The sequence below is a fragment of the Sebastes umbrosus genome, chromosome 10, assembly GCF_015220745.1.
Source record: "Sebastes umbrosus isolate fSebUmb1 chromosome 10, fSebUmb1.pri, whole genome shotgun sequence".
Taxonomy (NCBI): domain Eukaryota; kingdom Metazoa; phylum Chordata; class Actinopteri; order Perciformes; family Sebastidae; genus Sebastes; species Sebastes umbrosus.
In genome coordinates this window covers 27910106-27935451 of record NC_051278.1, presented here as the reverse complement: position 1 = coordinate 27935451, position 25346 = coordinate 27910106, and the positions used below count along the sequence as shown (strand labels likewise).

At 39.4% G+C, this 25346-nt stretch overlaps 2 protein-coding genes across 3 annotated transcripts; one reads left to right on the top strand and one right to left on the bottom strand.

Moving 5' to 3' along the window:
* Nucleotides 1-874: 874 nt before the first annotated feature.
* rassf4a (Ras association domain family member 4a) lies at nt 875-24907 on the bottom strand. 2 transcript variants are annotated; one of them, XM_037781551.1, is made up of 11 exons: nt 24572-24907; nt 18132-18200; nt 17196-17271; nt 6613-6719; nt 5216-5295; nt 3965-4134; nt 3509-3610; nt 3378-3429; nt 3171-3292; nt 1781-1878; nt 875-1289 (listed from the first exon to the last, which is right to left on the bottom strand). In XM_037781551.1, the coding sequence occupies exons 2-11, from the start codon at nt 18182-18184 to the stop codon at nt 1220-1222; spliced, it is 930 nt and encodes a 309-aa protein (XP_037637479.1). In that variant the 5' UTR covers nt 18185-18200; nt 24572-24907; the 3' UTR covers nt 875-1219. The 2 variants fall into 2 exon arrangements, with proteins under 2 accessions (XP_037637479.1, XP_037637480.1); XM_037781552.1 differs by lacking the exon at nt 24572-24907 and adding an exon at nt 18307-18448.
* On the top strand, nt 18933-20789 carry LOC119495263 (C-X-C motif chemokine 5-like). The gene is made up of 4 exons (XM_037781553.1): nt 18933-19092; nt 19272-19401; nt 19494-19577; nt 20170-20789. Exons 1-4 carry the CDS (start codon nt 18948-18950, stop codon nt 20315-20317), a joined length of 507 nt encoding a protein of 168 aa, XP_037637481.1. The 5' UTR covers nt 18933-18947; the 3' UTR covers nt 20318-20789.
* Nucleotides 24908-25346: the final 439 nt, after the last annotated feature.

Sequence of the window (25346 nt, the reverse complement as noted above, 5' to 3'; positions counted from 1 at the left end):
GCCAAACCTCCTCGAGGCATACCAAATCTCTTAATCCATCTTAAAAAAAACCTTTTTCATCTTCATGCCCTTTTTCAGTATGTGGGCGGTGTTCTCAGACCAGTTAAGAGTGTTAGGAATCTGCATGCTGAGGAATTTAAAGCCATCCATGGCCTCGACAGAAACACCATCAATGTTGACTGGAGTGTAGGCGGTCCTACACTTCCTAAAGTCAATGATCAAGTCATGTCAGTGATGTAAATAAGCTGTAAAGCAGTGGACTGAGACAGCAACCCTATGCTCACAATAATATATACAACAATGTACGTAATTTTGCGTTCTCTGTGGCCGATGCACCAGCAATTCCGACTGCAACTGACCTTCTTGTCGCCTGGCTTTTGATTTATTTGCTGCACAAGTTTCTGGCGTAGTCACAAATGTTGCCAAAAATTGTTGAACACACCTTTGACACACCCAACAAAAGAAAACGTGAGCTTTTTATATTTGGCATTTACTTTGTGTTGCATGAGCCTGTGTAGAAGAGGTGTGTGTTGAATCAAATGTAATACAGTAGCATGAACGGTCAAGGTTGGTCCACAAAATATTACAACAGTCTTGCTGTTTGCGAAACTGTGGGAAAACGGAACAACCCTCCTCTCTCAGGATACCCTCATTGTGTAATGTTGATAAGTTCTCACACACACGCACACACACACGCACACAAACATGTGCACACAGCTCATGGGAACTAGCTGGCAAAGAGGGTCACTCAGAAGAACAATGCTAATCTGTGCTCCAGTCACCATGGAAGTACAGGAAATAATAAAGATGGCTGTTTTCTTTGTGGGAAGTCCGAGTTGGATATTATGTTTGGTGTCAGCAGAGATCAGCAGCATTTATAAAGGCCACACTAAAAACGAATTTATTACATCAAAAGGTCAAAGTCAGAGAAAACATTACCAAAAGCAGCTCGTATAAATATCCAAATTTGCAGTAAGAATTTTCATACAAATGCATTACATTAATAGATCATATAAACTGTTGAGATATGTCATTCTAAGTAGAAGCACATTGGTGTATGATATGGTTCTATTGCAGCCTTTACTTTTACCCTTTTACCCTACATTCACTACAGATTTTGGCAAATGTTCCCATAGTAAATCAACAATCATTAGTGTTGAACCCACCCTTCCCCTCACACACGCACACTCACATGCACACATGTTACATAAAGAAACACTCATATTCGGTCACTGGTGTGAGCTCTGCCTTCGAGCTGATGTTGGATCATAGACTTCAGAGAGCTGTACCTGCAGAGGTGAGAAAACACAAGATTGAAGATCATATCTGACTCAGTCTTACACTCACAAACAGGCACTCAAATACACACATTTCGATACATTCATATATATATATATTAAAAAAAAAAGAACATGTAAAGTGAGCGATAAAAGTGTCCTCAAATCATGATTTTATCTCTCATTTAAAACCCCATTGAAACAGCAAAACCAACAATGTGTTACTTGGTCTCGTTCCTGTCCCTGTCTATGGCTCTCAGCCCCAAACACCTGTCACAAGTATATAGTTTCATTTTTAAAAAGGGATAGGTCAATTTCTGATTACACAATCTTCCAAACAGCAAGCAATGAATGTTGGAGGACTTGTTTTGATTCTGCACTGCCGAACCTCAGTCACAGTTATTGGCTTCACATAATGAAATAGATGCGTCATTAAAGATGTCTTTGTATAGACGGGAACGAGTTTTGTAACAGTTTGCTGAGTCGTGAGACTCTTGACTTACTTTTTGGTCAGCTTGTTTATCTCGCGTTCCTCTTCCTCTTTAAGTTTCTCTACGAAGCTGTCTAAAACCGGAATCTCAAACTTTATGTATTGGGCAACCTGCGGAGAAAACGATTTGAACATATCAGCACATAAATCAGCTCGAGCAAACTACACGTCCTTGACTATACAATACTTGCACCCAGGTACACAGGCATCCAAATACCTTTCGATCTTCTTTTCTCTGTCCAAATAACCAATCAAAACAATAACAATAAAATAATAAAATATAGTATAAGTAAAAATACTAAAACATGACCTAAGTTGACCTTTTCAGTAAAGGCTAAAACACAGTAGAATAGCTCTACCACTCTCTAACTGTAAAGGGTCAGTTCACTTACAATTATATTACGAAAAAAAATAAAAAATACTTTTTTTTTTTACATTTAAAAAACCAACAGGAACATCTATTTTCTGAATAGTCCACAGATCACACTATGAACACTTTTTATAAGGACTATATTTTCAGCGCAAAGGAATTCCAATAAAAACGGTCTGAAGCGTGTTCTGTGGTTCATGTAACCCAGAGTTTATTTCTGGAAAGAATCATTACTGTTAAATATTTAAATATAATCTTGTAATAGTCCAAGCAACACACACTTTCCAGTCACCTCCACTGTGATAGGGTCGAGGCAGAAATAAAAGGTGGATATTTCCAAATCTAGGCAAATAAAAAACAAACTATGGCGAGATTATTTGGATAAATTGACCCAGTGGGTAGAATTGGAGCAAATTTGATTTAAAAAACGTTCTCATTTTACAGCTAAACAGTACACTACAAGATGTCTCTGAAAACATTTGAGGTGCGAAATAGGCATTACAGTAACAGAATATTGATTCATATTTGATCAGCGCTGCCTAGTTTGATCATTTGATCGGAGTTTGCGAGTGATTGACAGCTGCCTCTATTGAATGATGCAACAGATTGATTTTGAAAACAGAGCCATGAGGAGGAGCAGAAGTCTAGTTATCTCTCAGAACACTAGAATTACAATATGCTGAAAAGGTTATTATGGAATTTTTTGCCCAATGATGCCAAAAATATACTGCCTACTGCAGGTTTAATGAGTTAATACGATTCCAATCATAGACAATCCAGCAAAGTTTTCCAGCAGCAGGTTTTATTTATTACTCAGCGCAGTCACAACAACACGATGTCGGCCATCTTAGCCTATTGTTACATCAGTCCAGAAACAGGATATCTTTCCTCAGCTTGCTAAATTTAACCCAACTTTCCATTGTGTCATTGTGTGTCTATTTTGAGGACTACACAAAAAATAAAAAAAAAGGGGTCACTTATCGAGAACAAGATGAGAGAACATAGAGAGTGGAGGCGGGAGGCCCAGACTCACATCATACGTGACTTCCTCTCCCAGGTCGGCCTCCGTGATCAAGATCTTGGAGATTTTCTCACAGGGTCCATAAAGCACACGAGCCACCAGCGGGTATTCACCATCCCTCAGTCGGGTCCTTTCTACAAGGATATAGTCAAAGACAACCAGTGACACACACAACGCGACTTTTCTACTGACAAAACCCCAATGAAAGTTATTACTTACCGCCAGACTCGTGCACCATATATAGGACAAACTCTTCAGATTTATTCTCCACCTTAAAAAGACACAATTACAGGTTATTTCTATTTTTACTGAAACCCCCTTTGAGATGTAACCCGTGTCTTACTGCTTACCCTAAACTTGTGTAGCAGCAGGTTGAGGACTTGTCCTGTCGTCATGGAGCTGTTCACTCGTACGTTAGTGACCGAACCGTAGGCTGGAGTGAATACGGATGTCTAAGAGCGAGAGAAACAAACGTACAGAAATAACTGAGAGGACACAAAGTATTGGGAACTTTTGCTTCATCAACACGTGAGTAGGGATTCCTGGACTTGAACACCTTGGACATTTTGAACGGGAAGGAAATCCCTCGGTTTAAACCTGGAATCTGTTCAAGAAAAACACACGTGTACTGTATTCAGGAGAAACTGATGGAGAAACGCAGTGTATTCTGTGGAACATTAATGAAATCAGCCCATTGTGAAATTCAGCAGAAGTACAGGCTCGCCCTTCACAGGAAGCTTCTGCCCTTCTGCAGCTGGAGATGTGTCAACAACAGGACACATTAACGTGTGTGCATGTATGTGTACCTTGTGGTTGTAGAAGTGTCCGTTGATTGAGAACCTGTGTGTGCGCAGGCGCTGCAAATCTCTGGCAGTGTGTGTCTTTGACCTCCTCTGAACCCGCATGAAGGAAGCATCGCTCCTGGTCCTCAGCAGCTGAGGAGAATCCTCCTCCTCCTGACCGCACATGTCACCACCTCAAGGTAAACAAAAACACACCTGTCTTAACGCATGCATCAGACGCCGCCTGTTTACATCAGCGGCTATGTGTGGCAGTTACACTGAAAACAAGGAAACATTTGCAGATGGATCAACATATGGTGTTCCACATGCTAGGCTGATTTTGTGACCAATCATTTTGATGATCGCATATATATGGAGGATGACATGTCAAATTTTATATACTTTTATTCAATTACTTCAGACTAATTTGAAGTGAATCAATTACTTCAAATTTGTTTGTTTTGAACTAATGAATAAAACTTAATTTGGCCACTTTAAAGTATTTAAGGTTAAAAACAAAATAATTTGTTTGAAATCACAACAATCTCCCCATTTGTTTGTATTATTTTTTTAAGAATCGTTTTACTATCAAGCGTGTGAATGTGTCGTCAGACATTTTATTAAGTGACAGAAAGTGAAAAACTCCATATAAATAAATATATAAGTTGCCCATTTTTCCTATCATTCATGGTTCATTGGTTTCAAAGAGTACCTTACTTTAAAAAATATTTATTATATATATATATATATATATAATATTATTAATATATATTATAATAATATAATATATTAATATATATAATACATATTTAATTTAATATTAATATTGCAATTACAGATCTGTCTGCTACTTCAGCACCATGGATTGATCAATACACAATGCCCTGCATTATCTCTGCTACTAGCAGTCCATGAGCCAAAAGATCACCATGTGACAAAACCCTACAGTGACACCCAGACAAATTATGTGGGTTAACAGAAGTAAATCAAATACATACAAAAAAAATACAAATTTCTCTATCTGTGGTCAAGAAGGACCCCAGCAAACTGCTCAAATTGGCCAACGTCCCATGACTAAGTAGTCTAACCCTGGTTATTTATAGAGTTGGTGATCTGATCCATGGTAATCTGTGTTCAACATGTCAGCCAACCTTTCCAATAGAAATACGGAATTAGGCACCTGTGGTGCTCTAATCAGTAGCATGTGTTTGTAATCTACACTAATCCATCAAGTGTATGTGAGTGTGAGAATGACTGCACGTGTATGCTACTCACTAGCCGGTCCGGTGTCTGTGCTCAGGGAGTTGTTGTTAGACTCTGCTGACAGCTGCTTTGCCAAAGTAGATCTATCGTTTCTGTAGAAAGACAGAGGAACAATGTGTTTATTGCTTGTTAACATTCCTAACACTCTATACAGTGTACAATACTTTAATCATCCAGGTGTTTTGCAAAAATAACATTTAGCTGATCTTAACTCTACTCGCCACTTTCCAGAGTTTTCCGATCCTGGAAAAATCTAGTGGGTGGACCTTGAGTTAAAAGTATAGTTTATCATTTTGGGAAATATGCTTTTTACCCTGTTTATCTTTGGACAAAGCCAGACTATAGCCGTTTTCCCCGCTTCCAGTCTTTATGCTAAGCTAAACTAACAAAGCTAAATGCCTCCAGGTGTTTGCTAAGATAAGCTTACTAAGCTAACTTTCCTTTTTTTTTGACCCTACTTCTCACTTGATTTATTACCTCAGTAAACACTGTAAACATGAGTTTATTGTCTTAATCGCTAGTTTCAAGTCTTCTTCAATACAGCATGATGTTCATTTAGTGAATTATTGTCCCATTTAGAGTCAAATAAACCATAAAGCAAGGTATGATTGAGGACATGACTAAACTTTAACCCTTTCACAGTGTGTTTTCAGTTCATGAAAGTTAATTGTAACATGCTTTATGTCTAATGTCTTATTCAGCGTTCGGTTGTACTTGGCCCCACCCTCTCGTGCCACTTCTGGTTGCAAAAAAACAGGATGGCGACGGACAAAATGCCAAACTTGAGGCTTCAAAACCGTAGTCAAAAAACCAATGCGTGATGTCACGATGACTACGTCCACTCTCATATACAATCTATGCAGAAAATAGCGAAAATAAATGATGTAGGCTATTCAAATTGCTTGTTTTTACATGACCGTCCAAAACCCCAAATATATTCACTTTATCATGTATGATTTGAGACGTTGGAACCAGTGAATGTTTTGGACATTTAAAATGTGCTGCCAATGCCAAAAGAAGAAATAATGTATAGGCTATAGCTTTTGCATTTTGTTCCTTAATTTCTCATTTTGTTTTATTTATTCACATTTCATTCACTGTTACTTGCTGTAATATGTATATTTCCTCTTTGGCATTCAATAAAGTCTCTTCTTGTTTTATCTTTTCTTAATTCCAAAGTATTGCTAAATCTTCAATAGTCTACAGCAACATCATATACTACACAGGTAAAAGGATTTTGCTTAGCTACCTAATACAGAGTGGGGATCAGACTTTGACAAGGACTGGTAGTTTGCTTTTCTCTGTTATTGTGTGAGAGGTCCCTGTTGACAGTGTTGTAATCCCACGGCCCACATCTGTTTGTTCAGCACATGAAGCTCTGGGTGTCAGCCAGGGCCGGGTTGTCTTACCGGTTGAAACGAAATCTTTCATTGTCGTCGTACATCTGAAGTCTGATTGGTCGGCGCAGACCCCAGTAGATGTTCAGCAACCCCTCGAGGGTGAGCTCCCCGTCCTCCTACACATACACATACAGAATATAACAATAATCATCATCAGCGTGGTCAGAGGGGATATCCTGCTGGCCGCCCGCCAACGCGGCTCAATATCAGGTGTACGTGCAAGAACAGTCGCTCACAGCTTCAGGGTGAACCCCGTCAGGTTTGACCCACCCTTTTTTTTTTTTACACAGTACAAGGGTGAAGTCACGTCTGAGAAGGCAGCAAAAATGAGAACAGAGACATGACTGCTTTGGGTCACGTACACGCAGGGGGAGGCGTTTTGATTTCGCAGAAGCGAAACTCTAAATTTAGAAGAAAATGGGCACATTACGTGTTAGGACAGAGATAAAACAGTGTCACCCTGTTTAACATTTTTTCAGTTGGCTTTTGAATGTAAAACAACAAAAGAAATTATAGATCATAGATCTTGATCTTGAACCAGCAATAAATCAAATATTACACCGCAACTGTGACCGTTGTAATCACAGATCTGTTTCGTTCGTCTCAAATAGCTTATTATATCATCACAATAACTACTTTTATACTGCAGAATACAATGCAGACCTTTTAAACACAGATTCTGCGGATGGAAAAAGTCTATAAATGAATTTGTCACAGAGATTTTAACGCCAAAGTAAAACAGATGTTGACTTTCAGAAGTCGGTCTGATGAGCAGATAAACTGACAGTTTAAAGTTTGTGGTTACCCTTGAACATTTCTGGTTAAATACCAAGTAATTTCAATCTAAAAATTAATTACGGACACACGCATACATGTAAATACATGTCAGGGAAAAGTATTAGAAAAGTGTTTACTTTTAATTTCACTAGAGATTATTTAGATCTAATTGGAAAGTATGTAAATCGTGATCCTTTAAATTAGGCCCTTATATTAGATAACATACTTTATTTAGGGTATATACTGTACTTGCACCAGGCCTTCATTAAAACAGGAAAAGTCTTCTTAAAGAAGTCCTTAAATTCAAACATTTGGCCTCACTGAGCTCATGACAAATACATGGTGACTTATTTGCAGTGGTGGAATGTGAGTACATTTACTCAAGTGCTGTACTTAAGTACAATTTTGAGGTACTTTACTTGAGTATTTTCTGCTACTTTATACTTGTACGTACTCCATTACATTTATCTGAAGGCTTTAGTTAGTTACTTTTCAGATTTAGACAACTAATATAACATATAAATCAACTAATACATTTTTATATATATAACTATAGGTTAGGCTACCAAGCAGTATATAAAGTAATTAAAATGTGCCGCACATTTACCAGCTGCAACATTAAAAGTAATGTACAATTATAATCCAGTAATATCATATAAATTATTCAGAAATGGGCCATTCTGCATAATGGTATTTTTACGTTTGATACTTTCAGTATATTCTGATTCTAATACTTTTGTACTTCTACTAAAGCAAACTTTTAAATACACGATTTTGACTTTTAACAGAGTATTTTTATACTGTAGTATCGCAAAAAGTAAAAGATCTGAATACTTCTTCCGCCACTGATTATTTGTCAACAATTAATCTGAAGATAGAAAACATCTGTGTGGTGCGTGTAACTACTGTCAGAGTTTAGAAAGTACAAAAAATGTACAAAAAAGGTGTGTGTGTGTGTGTGTGTGTGTGTGTGTGTGAACATTTTCTGTAACACTAATCAAAAATGTTGGTTGTGGTTTAAAACCGTATAAATTGAGATTTAGGAAAAGGATTCCCGTCGTCTCGGAGCATGTGACCACATGAGGATCTCAGACTGCTTTTTTAAACAAATAACTTACGGAGCTGAACTAATTCTTCATGCTGGGCCTCTAAATGTACGTCTTTTGTGTTTGTACACTGTTTCATTTGGATGGAAAACTTGTGGCTGACACAGTTTGCTGAAATAATAATACTGGAAATTAACCCAGTCAGTTTTTTAGTACCATTCTTACATGGATAATGATTTTAATACTGAAATATCAGAGAAAAGAGAGAGGAAGAAGAAGAAAAAGAAGAAGAAGTAGAAAGTGTGTTCTTTCGGAGGTAAGACAGATTGCTCCCAGGGTTTCATTGTTCCTGGAATATAAACATTCAGAGCAGCTGCACCGCTGACCTGCCGCTCCCCAGTTTCCTGTATGCCTGAACAGGCATGAGCACACCCTCACACACACACTCACACACTCACAGGGATGCAAGTAAGGTCTGCAGGGCTATTTTTAGAAGTAGCGGTTAATCGCTCTGCTTCAGCGTGCCTCTATAAAGCCTGGATACACACTCCGGTCCAGTCATATTCAAACTGAGCGGACTACACATCACTCTGTATGTCAACTCTACAACTCAAGCATCAAAGGTGAGAGTGCTTCTTCTTCTTCTTCTTCTTCTTCTTCTTCTTCTTCTTCTTCTTCTTCTTCTTCGTGTTCTTAATTATTAGCTATTCATTATTATAGAGGGCTTACAATTTAGCCATTTCTACAAGTTGATTTTAAAGGAATTGTAGCAACATTTCATATTTTACTCGTAACAAACCAGACAGAACAGCAATCGTATTTCATTTTTCTTAATTGTAATTCACACTTTTGAACAAGGAAATAAGGGTGTGCACAGTTATTAGTTATCTGTTGTATTAAAATGATTAAAAGCAAAAGGCTAAAAGACAGCACAATGACAGACTCTAATTAAAAACAGAAAATTTAAACCACTATGTAGATGTGTTTTATTTATTTTATGTCTATGTCATTGAAGTCTATAGAAAAAAAGAGCCACAGTCTAACTATTGTATTTTTCCTCTCGCGCTGCAGCATGAAACGCAGACGGCTGTTGCTTTCCCTGCCTCTCTTACCCACCATTACTGAGACGCTGGAGGACTCGCCTGTCCACCCCACATCCTCTCAATCTACCCAGAGCTACCCGTCTCTGGAGGACTACATGACTAGCATTCAGGCCCTCGCCCGCCCCGTTGAGGCCCCGAGCTGCGGCCCCGTCAGACTCCAGAGGTCCCCCAAGCTGTGGCAGTTCTCAAAGGCTCAGATGAAGCTCTCCGTCTCAGCCTCGCTTCCTCGCGGCTCTCCCCGCACACTACGGACTTCCAGACATTACAGTCTGGGCCTAAACAGCACAGAGGACTTTTCTCTCAAGATGGGCAGAGAAAAAGACTGCAGGGTCAAAGACCCCGTGGACTGGCTGTATGGACAGATACGGACTTGAAGAGAGATGCTGTTGTTGTTGTGGGACGCCCAAAAGGCACTTTGGTGGAATATTTCATAGTCGAACAAGGTTGGAAGAACCGGCTCTGAAGATTAAAACAACGCAATGTATGATGAGACTTATGATGGGACGATGGCTGAACAAAGACATAATATGGCTCGAGAGAAAAGTGAAGATATATTTATTTCTATGCACTGAGGACTCAAGTCTATGTTTACGTTGAATATTTTGTAAATCTGTAAAGGATATAGTTTCTAATAAAACACTAAAAATAATCATATCCTCGGCTGTTTCTAAAAGTTACTACAAATTAGCTGAATAATCACATCTCAAATCTACTTGAATATTGAGCTGAAATCATTAGTGACTAATCGGACAGAAAATGATTTGCAACAATTTCAATCACTGTTTAATCCTTCAAGTAATTTATTAAGCAAAGCAAAAATGCTAAATATTTTCTGGTTTCAGCTTTTAAAAATGTGAGGATTTGTTGCTCTTTTTTTCTGTTTTCTGCCGTAAACTGAATCTCTGAAAGTTTGGACTGTTGGTCAGACAAAACAAAACATTTGAAGACATCACTGTAGGCTCTGGGAACTTGTGTTTTACTATTTTCTGACATTTTAGAGACTAAATGATTATTGAAAAAATAATCGATAGATTAACTGATAATAAAAATAATGGTTGAAATGCTGCTGCCGGGGTTTTTATAAAGTTGTTAGCTCAAATCAAGCAATCTGATGGTTCATAGGGATACAAAATGGAAACATTAAAGGGACAGTGTGAAGAATTTGATGACATCTAGTGGTGTGGTTGCAGATTGCAACCAACTGAATACCCCTCCGCTCACTCCTCCCTTTCCAAGACTGTAGTAGTGTGACTCGCTGAGTGCAAAACCGTGCCAATGCCATTCGCCTCGCTAAGAGGTTGTCCGTACCATAATAACTTTAACTTTAGGAGCAACGGAAAATCAAATGGTGACTACGGTTTTACATTCTGCGGCCCACGTTACAGTTTCACAAGTGAGTCGGAGAACTACGGTGGCCTTCAGGTAACGTTAATCTGTTCTGGGCTACTGTAAAAACATGGTGGACTCTGTGAAGAGGACGCGGTCCCTAATCTAACAAAAACACGTCAATTCAGGTGATAATACACTAATGAAAACATAGTTATTAATATCATATTCCATTTCTGCTAATAGATCCCCCGAAATGCTACACACTGTTCCTTTAAGGTTAACTTCTACGGAGGAGTGGATTAGGACAACAAAAGGCAAAGCCCAGTACAAGCAGTGGTTGCCCAATAAATGGCAACATGCAAATAATATTAAAAAGAGCCAAATAATGAAATCAATATAACGCTAGCCTGTGTTGTTGTACGTTCCATAGCAACCACCGTTCTAGCAAGAACTCCTAGGGCCTATTTTATTGCGTATTATTTAGTAATAAAAAAACTTTCAATTGGAATGTGTCTATAACTTTCATACTTGGCCGAACAATGCCCCTTAGCTATGATATATAATCACAACATACCACGGCCTGTCCTGAACTCTTGCTTAAATAATAAATGATATATCACTCACAGGGGCCATTTTAACGAGTACTTTTTCACACTACTACAATCTGCTTATAATACTTCCAAGTAAGATTATACATGGGACTTGTAAATGGAGTATTTCTATTGTTGTTTAGCAACTTGTAAGTAAATAAAGGATCTGAATACTTCTATTAACCACTGCTACAGACCAACCACAGTTTGCAGGGAGACTCAAATCTATAAAGTGTCCCACACTGTCATCTAGTGGTAATCAATGGTGCTACAGTGGTGGCACTTTAAACTAAAAACTACCTGATGCAGCCACTGGAGGGAGCTGCATGCACATAGATTGATATTTGGGTTAACAGAGCAGACAAGCACAGACAAATACATTCAGACAATCCCGCGATTAAGTGTTGACTTGGGTCAGACTGAAACTTTTTGACTATACCACATTATAATGAATGATTTAGAGGTTAAAATGACATTCATTTGATCAGAAGACAAAGGTTTACAGCCCTTTTAGCACAAATCCACCATGCTGAAGTGCTCAGTGAATCGATATGGGCTCCAGCTGAGCAGTGAAAGGAGAACATACCTCAGCATCACCTTACATGACTACAGCTAATACAGTTGTACTCTTACTAGGCATTCATGTTAGAGCTTGTTTTCATCTCAAAAATCCTGGTTTAGTTTACTGTGGATGGCTCTGAGCTCTCAACTCAATTCAACCCAAGACATGACTAACACACATCACCTGACCACACCTGCGTAGCATGACCGTGATGTAATCTTAAAACAACACTTACAAATCTTTTTTTCACACAGAAGCTGTTTGTATCAGTCTGGATAACCGATAGAAGGGATAAAAACATGTCAGGTATTCATGATCGCAGTTAAAGTCTGTTTGGGAGTGATGGCGCGTCTCTACATCTGGTTTTCATCAAAACTCATTCACACAGTAGAAATTCACATCAGGAGTTTCCAAATGTTGGTCTTAGGCCAGTTTCCAACCCAAGAATGTCACTGCTGAGTAATGTTTTGTCCGTCATATCCACAAAATATCTAATGAGTCAGTCGTGAGTAACCTTTGGTGTCACTCCATCAGCTCTAACAACGTCACTACATCATGTTAAGCATAAATTATTACAGCAAAACAACAGACAATTTTACATAAAGGATCACTGTCGTAGTGTGACATATGTACAGTATATAGCAGAGATAAAGCAGACTCACAACAACCAGCTTTTTTCCAAACCCCAGCTGGTAGAACAAACACAATCATTTAAATACTTTGGGCCGGAGATAGACACCTCCATGTCCTTTTCCCAGCACACAGACTGTGTACAACAAAGCCCAGCAGCGCCTCCACCTTCTGAGGAAGCTAAGGGACTTTCAGTGTCAGCTAAGACATTTCAACTGTAGTTTATGAGTCACTAATTGAATCATCTTCAACATTTCATCCTGGTACAATGCCCTTATTACCACACACAAAGCAAAACTCTCCAGCATGAATAATCGGGCCAGCAAAATAATTGGTTCACCACAAACTTTCCAATCTGAATGGTACACCCAGTCACTGATCAGGAAAAGCCACTCTGATCAAGCAGGACCGCTTTCACCCCCTTCATCAATCCTTCCAGTTACTGCCGTTAAGTCGCCCAGCCCGTTCTCCGACACTTTGTCACGGCCGTCGATGTTAGATACCGACGCTTAAGGCACCCTTTAGCATCGGTATGAGATGCACCGGGCTTTCCATTAACTACAACGTAAACCAATCCACGTCAATATCAAACATTCAGGGAAAGTGCGGCGGGAGCGTGGTGACGTAGCTTTAAGAGCAAAAAGACACACCGGGCGGGTGGAAGGGGTCCAACAAACACAATGCTTTCATCCAGGAGACCGGCGTTTGTGTCCTGTGCTTTACGTTACAAACAGCTGTTCATTCGTGTCCCCGTTCACAGCATTCAGTGTCATTTTCACTGTACTGTGTTGGATTGACTCTACAAAGTCCCACTGGCCCGGAAAAATATCTTCAAAATATCTTTAATTCCCTCGATGATCATCACCCTGAACACCCTTAGCACTGTTTTTGACATTTAACAGTTGTTAGTCCTATTTTACGTATTGTTAAATGTGTTTTAAATGTGTACAGTTTGACATTAAGTACAGTTGTAGGAAAATTTCTGCTGCTTTGTGACAGACACTAAAGTTCATCAATCTATCTATCTATCTATCTATACATCTATCTATACATCATTACAGTTGTCACCATGCTATCACAATGTATTTTGTACCCTAACAATACAGTAACAAGGAAGTTCATTCGGTGGCTGTTCTGAACTGAAACTTTCGATCGTATCACATGATCTTCCTCAGCAGATGCTGTTGCCAAGTTGTCACTCAACGGTCGATGGTCAAATTTTCGTCTTTCTTAACCACTTTAAGGACACCTCATCCACGTTGGTTTAAGATTGGAGAAAGTAGTTGACAATCAACCTCACCAAGAGGTCTTTTAGTTCTGTAATGCCTTTTTACAAAGAGTAATCTTACACAAAAGAAATTAAACAGTGGAAGGTTGAACCTGTTTATCCATCAGGATCCTATCATGCAGATGATCAGATTAAGCTGGCATAGCTTTGCAGCTGCAGTAACAATAGATGTTTTTTGTTGCTAACAAATGCAGCATTTCAGTCACATTAAACTGCGTTAGCAATGCGGTTGTTACACAATACATACAGAAATACTTCGCCTAATATCACCACATTTGGAACAGTATGATTTAGGATTGAGTGATGCATGTGGGCCCAGTGTTCCTGCCAAGCACTTCGGTCTCTTTAAGTAATTATGCTAATCTAATTTTTTTAATGTAACATATGTGTGGTCTTTGTTTAATTTGGGCAACATTATCAAAACAATGTAGCAAAAAGGCTCCAGTGAAGCAGCTAATATTTTATTACCAATAAAGCAAATATATTGTTCTTGACAAAAGATCTGATGCATCATATAAAGTTATCTTATAATAGTGATTAATTTTTCTGTTCTGGCTGAGACCCTACACTGCACGTTTTCCACATTTCTCACCAACTGGAGCCGCGGACAGTCTGTGTAATAACACAGAAAGCAACATATACTGTAGATTCACCAGTTCTCACTGCAGTAGTCTCTTTTTACAGCCATCACATTTGAGAAATATAAATTTAGGTTATTCTACAAGTCTGGATTGAATCTATTTAGCTATTATTGATGCAACATGTTCTGGTTGAATTACTAACTTGTAAGTTAGAAGATGACACACTCATAAATTCCCACATTAAAGCCTCAAATGACCTATTAAAAGTTATATTGGTGTGATGCAATGTGTTGAGTCATTCTCTATGATGAGTTTAATAGGCCTCTCTCTTCATCCAATATCAGTGTTCAATAAAAACAAACAGAAAATCTGATTGTTTTTCCCTACTGCTCCTACAGATTTTGAGCAATCATCACCAAATTTGGTACAGAACATCTCTGGACCAAGCCAGAAAAAGTTATATTTTTGGATTGTTGATGTTCATTTCAGTTTTTCTATAACTGGCCCTCAAAGTTAGCTAAAATGCTGTGGACAGGGCTTATACTACAAAATAAAAAATGACATATCCCCTGAACGCTTTGTGCTATTGAGACTACATTTGGTGGACATGTGTAGATATGATGTCTGAGTGACCATGGCAAATTTGGTGCCATTTGGCCAAAAGGTGGTGCAGTATCAGCATCATCTAACTATAAAGGAAGAAATCTCTGTCTGCCTGTGTATGTACGTATGACTGTCCTTTGCATATCATCATGATCCGCTCATCCAATCAACTTCACACTTGGCAGATGCAAGCAGCCATACCGCGCTCTCAACAACGCTGCAAGCAACACTTCTGGAGGCCAAGCAATCGGCCTGAACTGGATGGGCACACAAGCCCCAAAAGGGCTCTGCACTAGTGAGAACAAAAATTCAACTAGAATTACCGCCTCGCGTCTGTATGCCTCCGCCAACCAGTCAAGTTAAAGTTTACATCCATGTCTGTCTAAACTGTCATCACTTCATCATTTTATCCTGTCAGACATTTGTGTGAAATTGTCATAATATGAATTCTTAGTTATGGGTTATGGCCAAAAACGTGTTTTGGGAGGTCACAGTGACCTTGATCTTTGATCTCCAAAATCGAATCAGTTCATCCTTGAGTACCGGTGGAAATTTGTACCAAATATGAAGAAATTCGCTCAAGGTGTTCCTGAGATGTCAAGAGAATGGCAAGGACATAAGGCCACAGTGACCTTGACCACTGACTACTAAAATCTAATCAGTTCATCCTTGAGTTCAAGTGGATGTTTGTCCCAAATTTGAAGAAATTTGTTCTAGGTGTTCCTAAGATATCAAGAGAATGGGGGGCCATAAGGTCACAGTGACCTTGACCTTTGACCAGCAAAATCTAATCAGTTCATCCTTGAGTCCAGGCGGACGTTTGTGCCAAATTTGAAGAAATTACCTCAAGGCATTCCTGAGATATCGCATTCATGAGAATGAACAACTCGATAACATAATGCCTCCGGCCATGGCCGTCGCCGACGTGGAGGCATAAAAACGTTTAACTCGAACCATGGACCAGGAGATCTTTCTCAACCCTTCAGATCCCTTTCCTACATCCATCCATCCATCCATCCATCCATCCATCCACGACCCTGATTCCTCCCCTCATCCTTTCATCCCTCTTCACCTTGCACCTCAATCCCTCTACCCTTCATCCCCACATCCCTTCATCCTCCTTCCAGACCCTTAATCCATCCATCCCTCCTGCATCATCATGGCTCCCCTCCATCTCCTATATGTAATAAACTCTTCTAAATGCATATCGTTAATTGCGTGGTCTTTGTTAGTGAAGCAGTTGTTGGCAAAGAAAATCTCGGATCTCAGGTTCCCTTCAACAATGCTCATTAAATATGAATATAAAAAAGGAAAATCATACAAGCAAAAGCAAAATGAGAATCTAAGTCATCAGATAGTGCACGTTAGAAAATAGGGATACAATATAAACATAAATAAGTGATGCAAATTTGAGGTCGACAGTATTTCCAGTTGCACATGTGTATGTTGCAACAGTCACAGACGTAATTGGACATATGTCCACTTATGTCTATGACAGTGGGGGGATTTTCCCAGAATGAAATGTAGTGAGTCTGGCTGGTGGGACAGATCATGACCACCCTGTCCCACACACACACACACACTCAAAAACCTGCTGGTGAACACAAAGGGGAACTCCTGACCATAAAACCCATAGAATACTTATCAAACAAATAACCAAACCCACCACAACAGCAAAACGTTTACTGTGGAAATACTTTGCTAAGCAGTTAGTGCATATTACTGAAATCTGAGACTCATTCCATTTCCATTTTCACTTTGAGGGCATAGGGTTTTTTTGGTTGTTTGTCAGCCGTTTGGCATGTTAGACAAGAACTCAGGAATGGCATGTCCTGTACTTTATGCTGCCACATTGGAAGCTTATTTGGTCTCAGTTTTTTTGTCCTCATTATCTGCTTGACAATCACAGTTCTATTTCCAGTTTTGTTATGTGTGCGACCCATTTTACAATACCGCATGTCCTGCAATCCAGCACGCCCACACACATACCACCGAGCAATCGTCTATAACACTCCCTGTATACCTCTTTATTTCTGACAACACCGTCTCCTGTCAGGTGATCTGTCTGATCTGTTTTTCTTACCTCGCGCGTCCTCAGCTGGAAGTTTTTCCCTTCATGGTAACAGTTGTAGGTCCTCAGCAGTGACAAGATATCAGACCTGAATATGACCACAAGACCATGATGGGCATTAGCGCTCGTAGCTCTCACACAATGCAAGCAATGATGACATTTAATTAGGGTCAATCGATTAAGATATTTAATCGCGATTAATCGCAAATTAATCACACATTTTTTATCTGTTCAGAATGTACCTTAAAGGGAGATTTTTCAACAATTTAATACTCTTATCAACATGGGTGTGGGCAAATATGCTTGCTTTATGCAAATGTATGTATACATTTATTACTGGAAATCAATTAACAACACAAAACAATGACAAATATTGTCCAGTAACCCTCACAGGTACTGCATGAGCAAAAATATGCTCATATCATGAGGCAACAGCAGCTGTCAGTGTGTCAGTGTGCTGACTTGACTACGACTTGCCCCAAACTACATGTGATTATCATAAAGTGGGCATGTCTGTAAAGGGGAGACTCGTGGGTACCCATAGAACCCATTTTCATTCACATATGTTAAGGTCAGAGGTCAAGGGACCCCTTTGAAAATGGCCATGACAGTTTTTCCTCGCCAAAATTGAGTGTAAGTTTGAAGCGTTATTTAGCCTCCTTCTTAACAAGTTAGTATGACATGGTTGGTACCGATGGATTCCTTAGGTTTTATAGTTTCATATGATACCAATATCTTCCAGTATCTATACTATACTATACTCCAGTATCTAGCTTCAAAACTGAGCCCACTGCAACCTAAAAATGCAAGTTAAATGAATGCGTTAAAGACAAAAAGTGGTGTTAAAAGGAATTTGACGTATTATTATCGCGTTAACTTTGACAGCCCTACATTTAATACACGTAATCACTATTGTAATTTTGCAGCGAGTGAACTAAAAGGACTTACTTTGGTATAAGTTTCTCTTCACTGAGCTTCACGTAGGTCTGACGCTCACCCATTCTGACACGAGTCCAGCTGTGGAAGAAAAACACACTATTAATAATGATATAAAGATTGCAAGATGTCTATAACACTGTGTATAATCAGAACTAATAAATGATGATGTGCATGTACAGATAACCTTAAATAATCCCAGAGAGAACATTCCTTTGACCATGTGCTTTTAAAAAGATGACGGACAACCACAGAGAATATATATAACAACAAAAACAATGATATGCATATTAGGTTAATGTGTTGTCCTGTTTTGTTTCTGATCAAATACGAGGACTGGAAAAAGTGTTTTAAATCAAACGCTTTTGAACAATTGGCTCCGGTGGTAAAAGCAGGGGCAGAGATTTAGGAGAAATCACATGGTGTTGTTGACACAGAGCCAACGGAGTGACATGTCGTGGCAAAGCTCAACAAAGCAAAACACTGTGTCTTCTGTCTTATTCACAGATAACTCCTGCCACTATGGTGAGCTTCTTATGAACAGTTAGCATCATAATAATGATAAGAAACGGTCATCTCTGTGGCACAGTTTCTAAAGAACACAACCGGTCTGCAACACTGGTGTCTTTTTTTGTCCATTAATGCACACAGCAAAAACAGAAGGACGCTTATTAATCTCTGTGTCCTTCAGGGTGTCAAGTCTTTTTCTGACAAGACAGAGGAATGGTGTCCCTGATTCCTACATGCATCCTGAGTCCTGCGACCTGACGTTTCAAGAGGGAAAGTGCCTTGGGGAATTTCCTGGTTTGGAAAAGCCCGGCTCTGTGTATGCGGGGGGAGGAGCAAGAGTATAAAACCGCGTGTGTGGCTAAGGGGCTCAGAGTCAACGTTCAGCTCGTCTCCAGCATGAAGCTTTATCCTCAGTCAGTCTGTCAGTTCGCCTTCCTGAGCCTCTGCTGTGTGCTGATCACAGGTAAGAATCATATATGCTTAAATCTGTGTGTTCTTTCATAAAATGTGGATACAGTAAAACTGGGGATTGCTGTTTTTATGTGGGGCAAAGCTGTCTGAGCCTGTGGTAACTTAATCTTTGCTCTTTGTGTGCTGCACTGTATTGAATTAACCTGTAATCCTGTTACTGTGTCTGCGCAGTGAGAGAGTCGGACAGCACGTTCGTCCCGGGAAGATGTTTGTGTCCGCAGACGCAGCCGGGTGTCAGAGGGCAGCTGAAAGAGCTCTCGGTCTACCCAAAAAGCCCTAGCTGTGACAAAGTCACAGTAATGTGAGTACCAGACATCTCTGCAGACACACACACATACAGTCATGCACACACATGTCCAGATGAGTAAACGTGTGGGTTTACATGTTTTTCAGAGTCACACTGAAGAGCAACAATGAGCCAGTGTGTCTGGATCCAGGGGCACCGATGGGCAGACAGCTGACTCGCTGCTGGAACAGGTGAGTCTCGATCAGTGAAACTTACATTTTTAGTAATCTAGTAGACACACACTCACTAAGGGCATGTGTTCTGAAAACCTTACCTTTGTAAGGGTTTTATAAGGGACACTACAGCATTGTCAACCTTCAGAGTATCATGTCAATCTAAGTTAATTGCACAGAACAACAGCAATATAATTATTCTTATTACAACATAGATTGTTGGTCATAGAGGGGTTCCACCCGTCTTCACATTTCCCGTAAATCGCCGCTAACAGTATTTGTTGCCAAGCCGGTTCTTCTCGCAACAAAGCACCTACAGTAGTCGAGCAGTTTATTGATCTTTCCTCCACATGTTTTGCTACTTGTGAGACAGAAAAGAATGACAGGTGGTGCCTCGAACATAAAGTGTAAATCAACTAATTTAGTGCAAAATTTTGTAATATTTTCATGCTGTCCTTTCTCAGTGTATGTGATGGATTCTTCCACAAAAGCTATTCATGCCCCAACAAACACTGTATCCAAATATTTGACTGGTCTGATAATGTGTGGGAGTATCAATTCACAGCCCTTCCTCCAGGCTAAAGTTCGTACTTCTCTGTGTGTTTTCCAGAGCTCACAGGTTGGGTCGTGATGTGACGCTGTGTCTGAAGAGGAGGAGGAGGGGAGGGAGAGGAAGAGGCAGAGGAGGTCAGCGCCACCGCTCTCGGCAGAGGAGTCCGGGTCACAACAGGAAAGCCTCATCCTCTAACTCCCAATAATCAACCAGCCTGACACAAATTAAAAAAAGCTACTGCACAGAGAGAAGCGTGCTCATGCTGATTCTTGCCACACTGCGGACTCCCAGGTCACCAGAGGCCGTTTAAAAAAAACAAAAAACAGCACGCTACCACTTCTCTTTCTATAAACGTCACACAGCTCAGACATCAAGCTCCCCTAACTGTTGTCTGAGCTGTAAATCAAACTCTATTCATAGGCCAGCAGCAGGGGGCTTTGTTTTTTCTGTGCAAATAACTGACGTAAAGTTGAAAACTGAGCCCTGGAGGCTCGCCATAAATGTTAACAGTTTAAAGCTTTAAAACACTGTTAAATGTTCAATGTATTGTTCATGTATAATTCTGTGTATGCAGCTGGAAAAGCGAACTGAAGAGACTTAGTTGGTTATTTATTTTTATATGGATGTGAACATTTTTCAGACATTGTTTCTTTTTTTAAATAAAGATATCAAAATAACAGTGTGACCTTGTGTGAGATTTATTGTCCAAACTCCTGATTATCTTTAGAGCCGAATGTCGGGAAAGAAGATCACTTCCTTGGCAGGATATGAGAGGTCGGCGAACCTACCACAGCCTCAGCTTTAGTTAATAAACTACAGGATGTGAGTCAACGGCAGGCACAAAGTAAACATGTCTCCTTTAAAACATCTGCACAAACATCTCAGAGCTACAACAGGAGCTAACTGTGTGTTGTCATATACTGTGTGAATGTATAAATATCTCGTTCTGTGGCGGGGCCACTTGATGTATGAGCATATGGAAAGCATTACACCGTTAAATGTGCTTATCACAGGTTATAGTTTAATACTTTTATGGGCGCTGTTGGTGTTGCATAACTGAGGTGATTGGCGGGGCGGGAACTGGTGAAAGTGTTTTATGATGGCGAGTAAACATGCTTTACACCAGCTCTGTGATTTATTGTAAAGCATGTGACAGTATAGACCCCAAAAAGAGAGAGTACACACACACACACACACACACACACACAAACACATAATACTTTTGCCGTGAGCCTACATCAATATTTGTAATGGAAAATGAATAACTTGAGGCGTGCGCTAACCTGTTTTATTTTCCACCTAGAACATCTATTGACAACGATATGGGCTCTTGCAAAGCTGAAATGTGATCCTGTTATAAGCTAATGCTCGACAGTCAAATGGAAAGTGAAAGTAAACTGCTCAACAAGGCAGGCTTTGTCCCAGGCTGGGCCAGTTAATTAAGGGGACTTTTCACATCTAGTATGTTAGTGATGAATACGATGGAAGCTGTTGGGTGATTTTGAAGTGAAATATTACTCATCTGCTGATGAAATAGACGGGATACTCATTGTGAGGATCTGTTAACAGCTGTTAACAGCTGTTTAGATAACTGTCTTGTTACTGGATGGCACATGGCCAACAGAAGACCCCCTTAAAATCCAGAGTAAATACATTATCATTCATACAGAAAATGCACCTTTTACACCACTACATGCATGTGTAGTTACTTTTGAGATGTTACACTCTAAATCTAAACCTATGATCAGCTTGTTAAATTTCCTGCATAATAAACTACTCAACAGCATATCAATTATTGAAATTTAGCTTCATATCATCAGTAATAATGATACATAAATAATTATACAAAAATACACTGGGGCTATTCTGCTGCCTACTTGTCAAATATATTTTGCTGATAATACGTCTGTAATTTTACTGAAGTATAATCTTGCGAGCAGAACTTGTAATCGAGTAGTTTTACACTGCATTACTGCTGCATTCAATTTAAGTATAGGATCTGAATACTTCTTTCACACCACTGTTAAAATCCCATTTAAGATTTATATTACAGTGTTTTTATTATTACACACTACTGCTCTTCTGATCTTAACATTAGCCACCGGCTAAGAATAAATTCCAAACTGATTAACATCTTCAGACTTGCTTAACATTTCCTGCAACAAACCACAAACATTGAAAAGTAACCACATGAATGAACGTGTAAAATAGTTAAATATGCAAATGATTGAACTTTTATGATATGTGTTCAGTATTCAGTAGATTGTGTTTGTGGTATCTGAAGTAAAAGTTTAATGTACATAAGGTAACACCATTTTGATTATTTATATTTATACATATAAGTCTGAGCTTTTGGTTTCACCACTGTTAGTTTTTGGTTTTCCGTTGACAGAATTAGGAAAAATTGGCAGATATTAAAACCTACTTAAAGAGTCTTCCATCGGTTCTAACTTTATCTTACTGTTTGCTACAAACTGACACTGACAGTTCACATTTGAACACATGTTTCTAATGCACAGTATCTAAAATCCTCATCACTGTTCCCACAATCATGATGTCGGTGCCACCTGGTGTCTAAAAGCACTCAGTGCGCTGAACATGCTGATTGCAGAGCACAGACTGGTCAGATGATAAAGAAGGGAGGTTAATCAGTTAAAAGTGTGTGACTTATTTAATGTAATAGCAAGTTCCACTTTGATATATTTTTTATTTATTTGACCTTTATTTAACCAGGTAAAATCAATTGAGAACCAATTCTCATTTACAATGATGACCTGGCCAAGAGGCAGTAGCACAGTCCACACAAGTGACACAAACAGCACAGATACAATACAGTATGACAAACACATGAGAAAATGGCTAAAAACAGCATAGGTAAATTAATAAACACTATGTACAAAAAAAGGCGGATTACTGGATGTTCTTTGTAAAAATGGAAGAGAGAGAGAGAAGTGAGGGCTGGTCAGCAAGTACAGCAGTCAACTATGACTTGTTGCAGCTTTTGTTTGAACATGTTGAGAGAGGTGAGAGCTGTTAGTTTGAGCGTGTTTTGTAGTGAGTTCCAGTCATTTGCAGCGGCAAAATGAAAGGAGTTATGACCAAACACAGTACGGACTTTTGGAATGATGAGCCTAATGAAGTCACTGGATCTTAAACTTATACTTCATTTATATCCCTTACTCATCCATTCATAATCATTTTAATCTGGTTGGTTCATCTAAACCCCTTGTTTGTTATTCTTAAAAGCAAATGAGGTGGTAGATTGTTCCCAAGAATGAGCTCTGGTACACAGGAAGTGATTCTTTTGCATTTCCTGCAGCTGAAACAGAAGTCTCTTATAGGGGGAACAAATAGAAGAAAGAAAAAATGCTTGCATGAGCAGCGGTAGTCACCACAAAAACCAGGAAACAGACTAACTGGCCAACAGCACTGTCTGACTGGGAAGTGATCTCTGGGAGGTGAGGTGCAGATTCAGCTAAACAATGAACACTGAGCACGAAAGAGGGAGTCTTTTAGAAATGAATGCTGCTCCTGTTATTATCTTCATACAGCTGAAGATTCAAACTCAAACTCCTCTACTGGACTTGTTCATCAGCTAAATGAAAATCCCCCAAAATATTGAAAATCCCCCAAAATATTGATGTTAATAAAAACAGAGGCAACAGCAGCCCCTTTAATGACCTCTGCCCACCTCCACTTTCCTCCAAGGAAACTGCTGACAAAGTAGGTGCATAATGGGATGGTCAGTCCATCTCTTATACATATTCATACATAATAATGGCTGCATAAATATTCCATTACTTAAAGGATTCCAATCTGTCACCATTATTATGAATTATTCAGCCACTGCACATGGCTGCACAGGAGATGGAGCAAAAGGGTCACTCAGATTTTAGTGAATTTACATAATTTGTCTCTTTTCTTCTTCTTTTGTGAACGAATTACGCACATTACCTCTGTGTGAAAGCTCCCACTGGTGGACAAAGAAAACCTTCATTGCAGGTCTGCTAATTGGTTTGATCATCGCGAGATTCATATCCAATTATCACACCTACTCTCTGGCAGCTGCGCCTGGAGACAATATCCCATATTCCCATGCGTAAAATCATCAGCTCCAAATAACGCACACAGGCTACAGGACATATCCACAAACGTCTAGATTTAAATCACTTGCTGAAGATTGATTTCATCTATTTCTAATGCAGCATACAGCAGATCAGATTAAAGATGAGGAAAAAGGAAGGAAATTAAAGTTTTTCATACCAATCGCATTTCCAAAATGCAAAAAAAATAAAATGTATTTAAAGCGTTAGTAACCTGCATCCAACTTCAGACCATCTCTTATTATAGGGCATCATGTGTTCTGTGTTAAACACCATGATCGCAAAGGTAAAGTTCCTCTTCATCATTCTTTGTGTAAAAACATCCTGCAGTAAATATGATCAGTTTGGTTTCTTACCATATCAGAGTGCGTCCTCCGTCTTCTTCCGTATTATCCAGCAGCGATGTATCCCGCTATCAGTCTTCATGCCTGTCTGTTCGTGCAGTATTCAGAGCCTGGAAGATCAAACTGACAACAGGATGAGCCAATAGGAGACCGCGCGGCTACTCCTCAGCCAATCAGCATCGAGCGTTGGGCGGGTCGAACAGATTGAGGGCTGCATACCTCTCTCCTCTGGATCAAGGTGCTTTCTCAGCCTCCTCAGTCACATCACAGCCATCACTTGAAAGTTTTTTTTTTTTTTTTTTACTGATTTTGTTAGTTTGACCTATAATCTACTGGAAAACTCAGGTCAGAGGTCACATTGGAATGTGTTCATTGATGTGTTTCATGCAAAAAAATCACATATTCATTTGATGCTGGAAATGCATTTCCTTACCTGTGCACTGTTGACCACTCCGAGTACAAAAACATTTTGAATGGACACCCATATCTTGTATTTTGAAACATAATTCTAGATGTACATTTTTTTCCCCAATATGACATGGAGGTGAAGATTCGATTGACCCTTCTCAGCTAATTTTGTTTGTTTTTTATTTATTTTATATAGAGACTTTCTAGTCTTCTGACCACTCAAAGCACTTTACACTACATGTTTTCACCCATTCACACACACACATTCATACACTGATGGCAGAAGCTGCCATGCAAGGTACCAACATGCTCATCAGGATCTAATCTAAATACTCATTCACACACCAATGGCACAGCCTTCAGGAGCAATTTGGGGTCA